We start from the raw sequence: 13,800 nt of genomic DNA on the forward strand, positions 1-13,800 counted from the left end.
TATCGTGATGTTCCCCTAACACTTTTAAGCGTAGGTGTAGTGGCACAAACGATTTATTAGGAGGCAGATCCGGCGGTACCTCCTCCTGAGCATCAGCAATCTCTGCCTCAACCTCTGTCGTGAGAGCTGAGACCACAACTCCCTTTTGGAGGATAGGCACCGGATCCTCACGTGGCTCTCCACCCGGAAAACATCTGGACAAGGCGTCCGCCTTAGTATTCTTAGAACCTGGTCGGTATGTCACAAAAAAATTGAACCGGGTGAAGACTAACGCCCAGCGAGCCTGTCTGGGGGACAGGCGTTTAGCAGACTCTAAATAAAGCAGATTCTTATGGTCTGTTATAACAGTAATCTGATGGACAGCCCCCTCCAAGAAGTGTCACCATTCCTCAAATGTCAACTTGATGGCCAACAATTCCCTGTTATCAATATCGTAATTACGCTCGGCCGGCGACAGTTTCTTGGAGAAGTAGGCACACGGATGCAATTCGCCCAAGGATGGACCCTGAGACAGTACCGCCCCCACTCCAACCTCAGATGCATCCACCTCCACGGTAAATAGTAGGGAGACATCAGGCTGAACCAGGATGGGAGCTGAAGCAAAACTGTTTTTGAGGAATTCAAACGCGCGCACAGCAGCCTCAGACCAGTCAGAAAAATTGGTACCTTTTTTAGTCATGTCGGTGAGCGGCTTAGCAATCATAGAAAAATTCTTAATAAATTTCCTATAATAGTTGGAAAAGCCCAGGAATCGCTGAAGCGCCTTGAGATTATCAGGCCGATCCCACTGCAGCACCGCTTGCACCTTAGCGGTGTCCATTTTAAACCCTGAGGCGGAAATTACATAACCCAAAAAAGGTAATTCTTGGACGACAAATACACATTTCTCAAGCTTGGCATAGAGCTTGTTTTATCTGAGCAACTGCAACACCTACCTAACATGCTCTATGTGTGCATCACGGTCGCGTGAGTAAATAAGAATGTCATCAAGGTATATAATAACAAATTTCCCCAAGAGATGAGAAAAGACATCATTTATGAAATGTTGAAATACTGCTGGCGCGCCCGTCAACCCAAATGGCATCACCAAATTCTCAAAATGACCCTCAGGGGTATTAAATGCTGTCTTCCATTCATCCCCTTGACGGACTCTTATGAGATTGTACGCCCCCTGAGGTCAAGCTTGGAAAACCATTTGGCACCAGACACCTGGTTGAACAAATCGGGTATCAGTGGCATCGGGTAGGGGTCACGAACCGTAATCTGGTTGAGTTCCCTGAAATCCAGACACGGGCGTAATCCGCCATCTTTCTTCTTGACAAAGAAGAACCCCGCCGCCAATGGAGATGATGAAGGCCTGATGTGCCCTTTGCTTAGACTTTCTGCAATGTATTTTTTGAGAGCTTGCCTCTCAGGACCTGAGATATTAAACATCCTGGCTTTTGGTAACTTGGCCCCCGGTTTTAACCTAATAGCACAGTCATAGGGTCGGTGCGGTGGCAGCTCTGAACAACCTCTTTCAGAAAATACATCAGCAAAGTCCAGCAGTGGCTCCGGGATGCTGGGAGTCACAGCGGAGATACACGTGGCCAGACAACTCTCCTGGCAGTATCTGCTCCACTGAATTATGTCCTGGGTTTTCCAATCAATCACCGGATTGTGCATAGACAACCATGGAAACCCCAGAACTACCTGAGTAGGTAAATTACTGAGCACCTTACATGTTACCCGCTCAGAGTGTAGGACCCCAATGTGGAGTTTTACATCAGCCACAAACTCTTTAATCTCCCCTTGTGAGAGAGGGGAGGCATTGATGGTAACCACCCGGATAGGATTAGGCAGCGTCTCCACCTTAAATCCCGCAGTACGCGCAAACTTTTCATCAATAAGATTAGCGGCTGAACCACTTTCTACAAATACAGTAATCGACAGCTCTTGGCCCCCGATAACTACCTTGGCAGGGAGCATACACAGGGAGACCACCACGGAGGATATGAAAAGGCTCAGACTAGACTCCTCCAAACCCTCTGAGCCTAGCAGTTTTCCGCCGGCACGTCTTTCTTAGGTACCAGGGGGCAAGCATTAATAAAATGTCCTTTTTTGCCACAAAAAAAACAGACCCCTTGCTTTCTGGGCAAGGGACATTTATGCTTGTTATTATGTGTATGTGATATACCAGCGATCTGCATAGGTTCCACGGATTCATCTGAGGCAACCTCACCAGAGACTGCCCCTCCCCCACAGGCAATGTCTCCTGCGACCTCTGACGAAAACGGCGATCAATGCGTACTACAAGCACCATAGCAGCCTCCAGAGAAGCGGGAGTCTCATACATTAGCAGAGCTTGTTTAACCCTTTCAGAAACCCCATGCAAAAATTGACTCCTTAGTGCAGGGTCATTCCATTGCGTGTCCACAGCCCAGCGACGAAATTCCGTACAATAATCCTCCGCCAGTCGCTCACCCTGGAGTAGAGAGCGTATTTTAGACTCTGCTAACGCCAGTCTGTCAGGATCGTCATAGATTAAACCCAGAGCAGAAAAAAAAGGTCTACGGACTCAAATACAGGTGAATCAGAAGGCAGTGAAAAAGCCCATGCTTGTGGATCACCACCCAGCAAGGAAACTACCAAGCCCACACGCTGAGCCTCATTTCCTGAGGAGAGAGGACGCATGCGAAAATACAATTTGCAGGATTCACGAAATACAACAAACTTACAGCGATCACCAGAAAATCGTTCAGGAAGAGGTAACTTGGCATCAGCTGCCCTGACTGCTGCCTCAGTTTGCACAGCAGGAACTGAGAGGCCTTATTGCTGGACCGCCCCCCTCAGTTCAGTGACCTGTATGGACAGAGCTTCCAGCTGCTTGGTTATGGAGACTATAGGATCCATGGTAAATAATTCCTTTTTTTTTTTTTTTTTTGGGCCGACTATAATGTCATGGGAAGCCTAGGTAACTTAGGCTGAAACCCCGGGGCCCCTGCGGTATCCCTCAGACTAGGGGAAACCCTGTCTGTCCCTCAACCCAGGGTTTACACTGAAGGTGTGCCTGCCTGGGCCTCCACCCTGTCCTTGTCTCCTGTCCAGCCCTAAGCTGAACCCACCACCCTCCACCCAGTGAGGAGACCAAACACCAGACCCCACAAATAAGTATGGACAGGGATAACGGAAATGCACCACACCGCGTACACACAGGGGAATACAGTAATGTGCAAGGGAAACCAAATAATACAACACAGGGAGGCAAAATGGCAACAATGGAATATACTACACCAGCAACCGTATGCTCCTTAGACCACCACTCCAGACCGGTATCGCTTAGCACAAGGCAAGAGCTATAGTCGGCGACGCCCATAGTCACACAGGGCAATTTAAAGACAGAGGGCGTGGCTAAGCCCTCAGCCAGAATGATAACCTGGTTAACCCAATCCAAGCCGGATCAGAAGACCAACCAGCGCCGCTGAGAACCATGTGGTAGGATGGGGTATTACCTCTGTCTGCCGGACACCCTGGTGCGAACAGTGTCCAACATGACACCAACATCCTCTGGGGTTGATGGTGTGTTGCAGCATAGATGGTATAGCTCCCCACAGGTGAAGCTGTAACCCCAGGGCAGTGTGTAGGCGCAGGTAGTGTAAAGGATGATACCCAGATGTAGCGGTGCTGACGGTGTTGGCGCACAATGACTGGAAGACACCAGGGCTTGTAGTTCCAAAGCTTTACTCACAGTTCGTGGTACACACTGGTGCCTGCCTCCGTGCCGTGTCCTCCAGGGTAGAGACTTAATCAACCTCCTGGGCAAGTCAGGCTTCTCCTCTCCAACACTCCGCCAACATGCACCTGTCCTGAACTACTCCTATATTGCGCTTTTGGTGTGAAGAGCTCCAGTACCGTGGTACTCTGAAGTTCCTCCTGTCAGATGTTCCTAACAACTCTTCCTTGTACGGCAGACAGCTGTAGCCTACTTCGGGGACTCCCTTTCTCCTGAGTCCCGGCTCCCTATACAGATGCTGTTGTGCCCCAAGTCTTGGATGGGAGTAATGCATTTACAGCCAACTACTCCACCGGTGTCTGCTGCAGAACCATAAGTGTCCATACAACCTCGGGGACCGGGCCCCAGCCTTGCGCTGAGAACCTATAGGCAGGGTTCCTCTTCCAACCCACAACTCCTCTCTGTTCTCCTTCTCCTTCGTTCCGCGCTGTTCCTTCTCTCTCTTATGGAAGCTTAGGTTGCAGTTCTACGTCTTCCTCCTTCTGTTCCTTTCCCGTGCCAGCTGGCTCAGATCACTGAGGCAGCTGCAGCACTCCTTCTTCTCTCCTCTCCTTGGGAGTTCGTTCCACTAAGACCAGTCCTCAGCCTCTCCTGACAGACTGTCTTCCTCCGCCTTGACCTCCCGTCAGGCTGACCTCCTGTCAGCCTGCTCTCTGCTCTCGCCTGACCTCCCGCCAGACTGTCCTGTAATTCTAAACTTTCCCACTCCTTTTTATATCTAACTCCACTCACCTCCCAGCACATCTTGTGTTACAAAGCAAGGACCCACGAAAGGTGCTCTGCTAACCTCTAAGCATGGAGCCGCAATCTGGTCCATTGCTGAACTATCCTGTGTGTGGGTGCAGGTGTTGGAGTATGGAAAGAAGTTCCCAACTTACCTAGTTGGTGGGGCACTACACCTTAGAAGAAGGTGCAGTACCTCTGTGGCGACTGAGCCTCAGGGGCGCCACACAACCAGTCAGTGAGCACAGCAGCTCTGAGCGTTTTGTAGCAGCACTATTGACGTGCCCGTGGCACTGCAGACAATAATAAGCACCGCTAGCAGAGTCGGAATCTTAGTGCTGAACGGAAGGGTGGCAGAAGGAACAGTACAGTTTAGTCTTATTAAACCAATAGCTGCAGGGGGCTAGGGGTTTCTGAAATCTGAAAACCTGTTGGATACTGAGTTCTGTGAGAGCTGTCTACAGTGAGCTCCCCCTACTGGTGACTGCAGACCAAAAACATTTTGTAAACTCTTTAGCCCTACAAATGAAACCAAGGGATATGGGACCCTGTATACAGTATATTAGAAAGGACACCACTCGAGAACTTTCTCTAGCACTTTAGAAAAGTTTTTATTTTGGCTTTCTTTCAAATACACAGTGAATAAAGAAAAACATATTCACTCTAAGTTACAACTGTGCAATCATTCCCTTACGTTTCGGGGGTCTACCCCCTCTTTCAGTGATGCATGAGGTTTTATTTGGGGCTGTGTAGTAGAAAAATAAATTTCTGTTCTCTATAGAGTTATATGATGAAATTAATTTACAAAGTATTGAGGACTATGAATCAACATTATTCAATATTCCTCCTCTTCTCACAGGCAGTGGATGGAGAATCGCCATGTTGATTTTAAGCCCCTTTACATTCATCCTGGGGGTGATCATAATTGTACTGAATGTCCGTGTCAACAAGTAAGTCTAATTTAAAGAGAACCCGTCACCAGGTCAAAAGTGGGTAGTTTTTGCTCTTATTTTATTCCTAATGCTGTCCTGAAGATTCCTTCTTTATTTTTCTTTTAATCTACCATACAGTGCCAGAGATATGGGTCTTTTTATCTAGCTCTAATTTTCATGGTCTTTACTAAAGGGGCGTGGCTCACATAATTCTCCGGGGCGTGTCTTTGGACTTGAATGCATTATTACCCTATGAGCCAAGCCCCCTTAGTAAAGGCTATAAAAATTTGCCCTAAATAAAAGGCCAATATCTCTGGAACGGTATGGAGGATTTTTAAAAAACAGAAAACAGATACCACAAGGAAGTAGCGAGACTATAATAGAAACAGGAACTGGCCACTTTTGACCTGATGACAATTACTCTTTAAATACTCATTACAAGGCTAGTACAGAATATATAATAAATGTTATACATAAATTTAAAGTTGGAATATTAAAATATTATTTTACCTTCCAGGAAACGGAAACTTTTATCAGTGTTACCAAATCATGTCAAACCTCACCATAAATTTGGTTCTCCCTATGAGCAATCCCCTTTAACCAGCAAGGTCGACCTGTCAGAGTATTCGGGTCCAGATTCTAACACAACCACCCTGAGACATGGAGAGATCCTGATCGAGTGGAAGGACGGAACAATCACTCCACTGTATGATCAGCAGTAAGAGGATAACCTAGATTTATGCACATCGTGATCAAACCATGGCTGACCCAGACTCCTCAATAAATACGCTCTCCTTGACTTTCTAACGGTTGAATAACCATTACTGTAATCCCAACCACTAAATATTCATCCTCTTATTTTTAGTATTTGGAGGCACAGCAATGTCTTTTTTAGACCATCCAAGGCTTTTAAGATCGTTAGATTCCTAACTTCCCACCTAATTTATACTCGTACACATCCATGTGTCTACACTGTGTGCAGAATTATTAGGCAGTGAGTATTTTGACCATATCATTATTTTTATGCAGATTTTCCCACTCCAAGCTGTGTAAACTTGATGCTTATTGGATGAAGCAGATTGGGTGATATGTATTTGTATTCAGGTAAAATGGGCAAAAAAAAAGATTTCACTAACTGAAAAATAAAAAAAATGTATACAAGTGTTAGGCTGAGTTCACACGTGGCGTTTTTTTCGCGTTTCCATGGCGGTTTTTACCGTGCGATTTTGCCGCGAAAACGCGAAAAATAAGCATCCCATGCAATCCTATGGGATTCTGCAATGCTGTGCTAATGCTGCGGTTTTTACCGCGGCGGAATCGCTTTGCGGTAAAAAATGCAGCATGCTCATTAATTTCGCGGAATCGCGGCGATCCCGCACCCATAGGAATGCATTGTTCTGCTTACTTTCCGCATGTGGCTGTGCACACCATGCGAAAAGTAAGCAGAACATTTGCGGATGGTACCCACGGTCCGGAGGAGAGGAGACTGTCCTCTGGGCTCTGGGTACCATATCCCTGTAAAAAATAGAATTAAAAAAATATATAATGTTATTCTCACCTTCCGATGTCCCGCGCAGCCTTCCCGCCTCTCTCCACGCTCCCGGTCCCAGTAAGCCTTTGCGAGCGATGACGTCCATTCTCGCGGGATCGCGAAGTCTCACGGTCATTCGCGCGACGTCATCGCGAATGACCGCGAGACGTTGCGATCCCGCGAGAACGGACGTCATCGCGGTAATTGTCGCAAAGGATTACTGGGACCGGGAGTGTGGAGGCGGGAAGGCTGCGCGGGACGTCGGAAGGTGAGAATAACAATATTTTCCCGCGGAATGGAATGCGATTTTCCTGCGGAATGGAATTCCGGAATTCTCGCGGTAATATCCGCAAGAGTTCCGCTACGTGTGAACCCAGCCTTAGAGAGGAATGCAGTACTCCTGAAATTGCTAAAATATTGGGACGTCATCACAGAACCAAAAGTTTTGTTTCAAATGGTGAATGGGGTCACAAAAACATGGATTGAGCAAATTAGCTGCAAGTTGTGAGAAAAGTCAAATGTAAAGCGACCAGGAAGCCATCATCTTCCAATGCTGTCATATTGTAGAACTGTAGCCTCCCTGGGGGCCCAGAAGTACAGTGTGATCAAGGCTCAGAGACATGGCCGAGGTAAGGAAGGCTGAACCCGACCACCACTGAACAAGCCACAGAAATACAAGGTGCTCAGAGACATGGCCAAGGTAAGGGAGGCTGTACCCGACCACCACTGAGCAACACACAGAAGTGCAATTTGCTCATAGACATGGTCGAGGTAAGAAAGGCTGAACCCGACCACCCCTGAGCAAGACACAGAAGTGCAAGGTGCTCAAAGACATGGCCGAGGTAAGGAAGACTGAAACCTGACCACCACTGAGCAAGACACAGAAGTACAAGGTGTTCAAAGACATAGTCTGGGCCAAGAAATATGTGAAGTCAGATTTTTCAAGGGTTTAATGAACTGATGAGATAAGAGTGACCCTTGACAAACCGTGGGCACACACCTCCACCTCTACTCAGACACCAGCAATGCATTGCTATGGGCTGGTATTGTTAAAGATGAGCTAGTTGGACCTTTCGAGGCTGAAGATGGAATAAAAATCAACTGCCAAGGGGGGGCGTGGCTATGTAGCGACGGAGTGAGGACACGCTGGGCAAGAGCTCCTGCCATCCTGACGACATTCGTCCAGCAGATCCTTACGTTTGCGGCACATTTGTTAGTCCTCGGACCCCTCTGGACTCTGTGGCACTCCTGGACCCCAGCGGGAGAGCGGGGTTGGATTCATGGGTGCCTGCGGCTGTGAAGACCGGGGCAGCCGGTGGGGCCTGCACGGGGCGGCGGCCATCTTGGAGGCGCGCGCTCTGCCTGTGAGACACGGCGCTGGGCTCCCTCGCTAAAGGCGCTGACAGACGGTGAGCAGACACCCTGAATTCTTGTGAGGGACAAGCGGTGTGTGCCCTGAAAGATTGGGCCCCGCGTTCCCCTCTTTGCTATATCACCTGGCCTGCCAGCGCCATTACTGTAGGGACTTGGATCCCTCTCTGACTGCTGTTCCTGTGGGGTGCTGAGGGTCTCCCCCTGGGCTATAAGGGCCCTTGTCTGGTGCTCGGAGCTGGACATTGCCTCCCTGTGTGACTCTGCAGGTCTGTGCTGCTCCTGGGACCCTGTAGCCACCATCTGATAATTTTTCTCCATCTATAACCTTGATTCAGGGGACTCCAGAGTGCACTGTCTCTGATATCCGGCTGTGCCCTATTGCTATTAAAATGAGTCGTTCCAAGGGGTCTGGGGCGGCTGAAAAGCTGAAGGAATATGCCAGAATAGATCATGCTGAAGGCTCAAGATCTCTTAAAATAATCCCTCACAGGCTCAGCGTAAGAACTGCCCTTCTGTGGGTGGGGAGGAGAGTGAGCAAGAGGAATTAACCCTTAAGCAGGCATCTGAACAACTTATGCAGGCTATCTCCTTAACCAGGACGTCTCTGTCTGGGAAGATAGAGGACGTGCACACCGAGGTGGGACGCCTCCGACAAGACATGCAAGCCATGAAGGGCCGCATTACGGAGGTGGAAACAAGGGTATCCCAGGTAGAAGACACCATCACACCCATGGAAGTCAAATTAACGAAAGTAATATGTGACCGTCCACCTTTCTTTGCTACTTCAAGTGACATTGTTGTCTCTTCTAGATCTTACAAATTTTACATTTCCAAACAATATATGACCTTCATCACATCTTCACTCATTGGAATTCTATGTCTCCATTAGATCTTTCTATGGTTGAATGATCATTAGATATCCATCATCACAAATAATAAATATATCTGATATAATTCGATGAAGTAACAGCAATGTATGGTTCTCCTATTGCTTCCATAAATTCTATTACTATTACATTCATGACCAACTATCCAAAATATGATGTGTCCTCACTACTACATGGAGAGCTAATAAACGATTCTTTTATATCCGTCTGGGTAGTGTATGATATAATAATTGCCATTAACAAGCTGCCATAATAAATTGATGATCTATAAAATGTACTGGATGTAGTGGATGAATCTCTGAGCAGACTGGATGTGTTCTGAAGTTGAAGAGAGAAACAAGCCAGAATCTCTTTGAGAAGAGTCTGCACAGGCCATGTGCACCAAACTGCAAGTAGCCGTGGTTTCTATGGCCAAGAGCAGCTTTGTTTAACTGGGGCTAGCGCAGTAGTGTCTGAAGTATACTGTTTAGTTAGCACCTGGAAGAGGCTAGGGATTTATGTTTATGATTTTGTTGTTTTGGTGCTGTGCAACCTGGGGAAAGCAATAAGAACATCATGTGTTTGGACCAAAAGTGCTTTGCTTGTGTGAATGCTACCTAAGGCTACAATTGGTGACTGTAATGTGGGTGTTAGGTCCCAGAGAACCCAGTCTGAAAGCATGGAGGAGCTAGTTAAGCATAATCCAGGTGCAGCAACAGCAGCAGCAAGTACAACAGGATAAAAACTGCTGTTCCAGCAGTATCACCAGCAGAAGTTAAAGCAGCAGCTTCTGCAGCAGAAGCAGTTTCAGCAGCAGTTACAGCAGCAGCAGATGGCTCTCCTGCCAGAAACTGTTTAAGCAAGGGAGACGGCGAACGATACGGGAGGCCTTACAGAAGATGACTCTGGAGGTCGATGCTGTCCTGACTGAACTTGAGAGGCTGGCAGAGAAAAACTGGCAGTCCTTCACAACAGATGCACCTCTGGCGCTTCCAAAGTGACAAACACCACACAGTTCCAGATGTTACACCTGGTGCAAAAATGGATGCAGTCCAGGACCTACTCTCCAGCACAGATAGTGGAAATAGTGGTAGTGGACTGATTTATCCAGTCACTACCGAAATCCGTGCAAAACTGGGTCGCCCAAAGAGATCTCCAAAATGCAGATGACCTAGTAAGCCTGGTGGAAAGATAAGTGGCCATGGAGAACTCCCTGAGCAACCAAGGGAGCCTAAGGTCATATTTCTGGGAGACCCAAAAGAGGGGGCCCAGACCTCGTCTGAGGGACGGAAAAAGACCCAGGAGGGGTTCAAAGATTACATCTTGTACCTTTATCTGTTGGAGGTGCCAAGTCCCAGGCCATATATCAGCCATTTGTCCATTGACCTCGTAGCCGGAGGACTGCAGTGTAGGCCGGCGCTACTCCTACTTCATCTACCTGGCCGGCAGTGCTATTCCTCATCTTGGCGAGGGGCCTCTGGTATGCTGGATGACTGTGAACGGTGTCCAAGTAATGGGTCTTCTGGACTGAGGGAGTTTGGTGACCTTGGTGGGGGCCACACTTCCAAATGTGCTGAGAAGGGGGGTGGGAGTAAGGTGTATCCATGGAGACGCCAAGAACTATACCATGGCCCAGGTTGACATATGTACAGATGGTGATTCTGTGTCCCATGAAATGGGAGTGGTCAATGACTTATTGAATGATATTTTTATCGGACATGACTTTCCATTGCTGTGGGACTTAAAGCTTTAGCACCTAGTAGTCCAATATGCCACCAGAAGTCGGCTATGGTAAGAAAGTCACATGGTGCAAAAGGTGAATTGTCTTTCACTGTACTTGGTAGAAAGGGGGATGAGGAATCATCCCTTGAAGCCAATGTCCCTGACCTGGAGGAGTCCTAGGACAACTTTGGGACAGGCCGTCTTAGATACTTAACACTAAAAGGTACCAAGGAAAATGTAAATGGCTTTCCCCAGCAGATGGGAGCCAGTAGTTAGTTTGCGCAAAGAGCCAGGCATAATGTTTTATTGTGTTGTAAGGACAAAGTGAAAGGATAAGTAAAAGAGCGCCACCTCAAGGTCCAAGAGGAAAAATCCATGGAGTATAAGGCGTTTCCTATGTACTCATATTATGGCAGCCTATTAAAACCCTGGAAAAGTATGGACCCACTTGAAAGTTCTTGCAGGTTGGCCCAGTCATGGGCCAATCTTGTGAGTGACAAAGAGGCAGGAACTTTCCCTACAAAAAAAATGGGGATGACCGAAAATCAATACTCAAAAATAATTGCAGATTTGTGAAGTTACTAGGTTACCCTCATGTCATCAAGCATAAGCCTCACATTTGGGTCAATTTAAACACCTGTAGGCTGTTTGTTGGCAGATGATACCCAGTCCTCGCCTTTGGACAGAGGGGGAGGGTATGTGGCAGTACCAGCTAAGCTAGGGTCAAATCCTAGTTCAGCAGACTTTGATTAGTACACCTGGCTAGCTGTGTGAATAAACAGGCTAGGTGTTCATCTAAGTTAGTCAGCTGGGGAGGCTGAGCACACTGGATGTGTTTTGAAGTTGAAGAGAGAAACAAGTCGGAATCTCATTGAGAAGAGTCTCTACAGGCCATGTACACCAAGCTGCAAGTATCAGTGGTTGCTATGGATGATAGAAGTTTTGTTTGAACAAACTGGGGCTAGCTCTGCCATGTCTGAGGTATTAGGGGTCTATACTGTTTAGTTAGTGCCTGGACAAGGCTAGGGATTTGTTTATGATTTTGTTTTGGTGCTTTTGCAACCTGTGGAAAGCAATAAAAACTGCACGTTTGAACCAAACTGCATTGCCTGTGTGAACACTACGTAAAGCCTAATGACTAATGCCTGCCAAAGTGAATCCCTACAGAGTTTAGCACATTAGTGAGTGACAGTAATACAAAACGGGACAATACACTTCTGTACAATCATGTAGTATAGCATAACCAAGAAGAATGAAGATATTAGTCTATATACAATATGTGTCTTTCTTGTAATCTGGTGGGAACAAATTCTGAAACCAACAAATGCTTCCATACATGAGATACTATAAGATAGAAAAGGCAGCACCCCACCATCTGTTTAGACCCCATAAATAGTTCGGTTGGAGGCATCTCTAGTTGATGGATACCTGTGATGTTCACCAACACAGGTCAAGAAACTGAAAATTTGCTTCCAGTGAAGAAAGTCTAGGAAATTTGTCTACTAAGTCAGCAAAAATCAATCTGACATTTTGTGGGTGATTCAAATGTGACCATTGGTTCCTTCTGTAAGGGTGGTGGACAATGGCTATCGCATTCCTACCTCTGAAGACACCAATCGCGTTGTGTGTATTATGTATATTATTTCCTGCATCTTTGTATATATTGTGTCATGAAAAGTGTAATTTTTTGCCTGTATAATGTGTAGTAATGTTAGTAGTGTGCATTAAGACAAAGTTTAGGGCTTAGAATATAGGGTAGGTAGTATAAGGTAGTTGACTGTGGTTAAGTATCGACATTAGGGTAAGTTAGGAGCTAATGTTTGGGGCTAACCCATAGTGGGAGGGGCTTAGCGTTAGGGAAAGATACCGCTTCCTGTAGATAATGTCGAGTTCAAGTGCAAGTTTGAAGTGTTCTGTGAGTAGTGCTGCCGTTTTGGGTGAACTACAGGAAAGCTAGACTTAGAGGTCAAGGGCCTAGCGTAACATGGATCCGACCAACGAGACAGAGTAGCCTTTCAAAGAAATGGGGTCCTTGGATAGGACGACTTGTGACGAGAAACTCTGAACTTGCTAAATGCCGAAGGTAACGGGCCTAACACGACTGAGTTTGTGAGACTAGTGGGTGGTCCCGAGTGGTAGATCCAGGACACGGAACCGCTGAGCAGGTAGAGAGACTTACTGATCTGGACTGTGGCGACAAGCTAGGCTGTGATGAAGTAGGGTGAAACAGTGTGCTTCACTGGCCCTGGAGAAGACTACATTGGAAGGATACAGTGCGTATGAAAATGTTTTATACTGCAAAAGAAAAGTCCATGAGACTTTGTACCTGTTATTCCTTGTATATAACCCTTACCAAGTTACCGGTCAGTAAAGACTGTGTTTTAGAATGGAAGTCACCTTTATTGAACTGTGGAACCTATGGTTCAGGCCAACCAACACCACCGGCTAGAGGAGGTCTTCACGGGCACAAGGCCTTCACAGCATCAACTCACACACCCAGCCAGGACCCCCACTTTCATGTATCGCGCTGAGGCGAAAAAAGGAGGAGACGAGAGCTTCGGCCGCGGCTACCAGCTCTACACTGCACTACATGTCCATCGGCCATACATCACATTCAGACTCTGCCAGGTAGACACTTGTATGACTTTTTTGCTTGATAAGGTTGTATTTATGGCCGGCAAATATCCAATATTTTGATCGAGCGAAAAACAGAAAAAAATATATTAAAATGTAAAATAAAGTTTCTTCTTATAGCACAAAAAAAATGTAGAAGACATAAAATGCCATTACATGCAATGCAGAAACATAAATACAAGAACAGAAATACATAAGCAACAAATACAAATAAATACTGTAGAAAAACACACACAAAACCTTAAG

The 13,800-nt window shown here is 46.7% G+C and overlaps 1 protein-coding gene across 2 annotated transcripts in view; it reads left to right on the plus strand.

Annotated features, from left to right (window-relative positions):
- LOC141056388 (uncharacterized) overlaps positions 1 to 13,800 on the plus strand; it is a 93,407-nt gene that overhangs the window by 54,904 nt on the left and 24,703 nt on the right. The window contains exons 5-6 of one of the 2 annotated variants that reach the window (XM_073553167.1): positions 5,355 to 5,445; positions 5,945 to 6,230. In XM_073553167.1, the coding sequence (XP_073409268.1) occupies positions 5,355 to 5,445; positions 5,945 to 6,149 (296 nt within the window). In that variant the 3' untranslated portion in view covers positions 6,150 to 6,230. Of the gene's footprint in view, positions 1 to 5,354; positions 5,446 to 5,944; positions 6,231 to 13,800 lie in introns of those variants that run through there. The other variant, XM_073553168.1, reaches the window with a different exon arrangement.

This window comes from Dendrobates tinctorius, unplaced genomic scaffold (genome assembly GCF_039654945.1).
Source record: "Dendrobates tinctorius isolate UK_male_01 unplaced genomic scaffold, ASM3965494v1 ptg000197l, whole genome shotgun sequence".
Taxonomy (NCBI): Eukaryota; Metazoa; Chordata; class Amphibia; order Anura; family Dendrobatidae; genus Dendrobates; species Dendrobates tinctorius.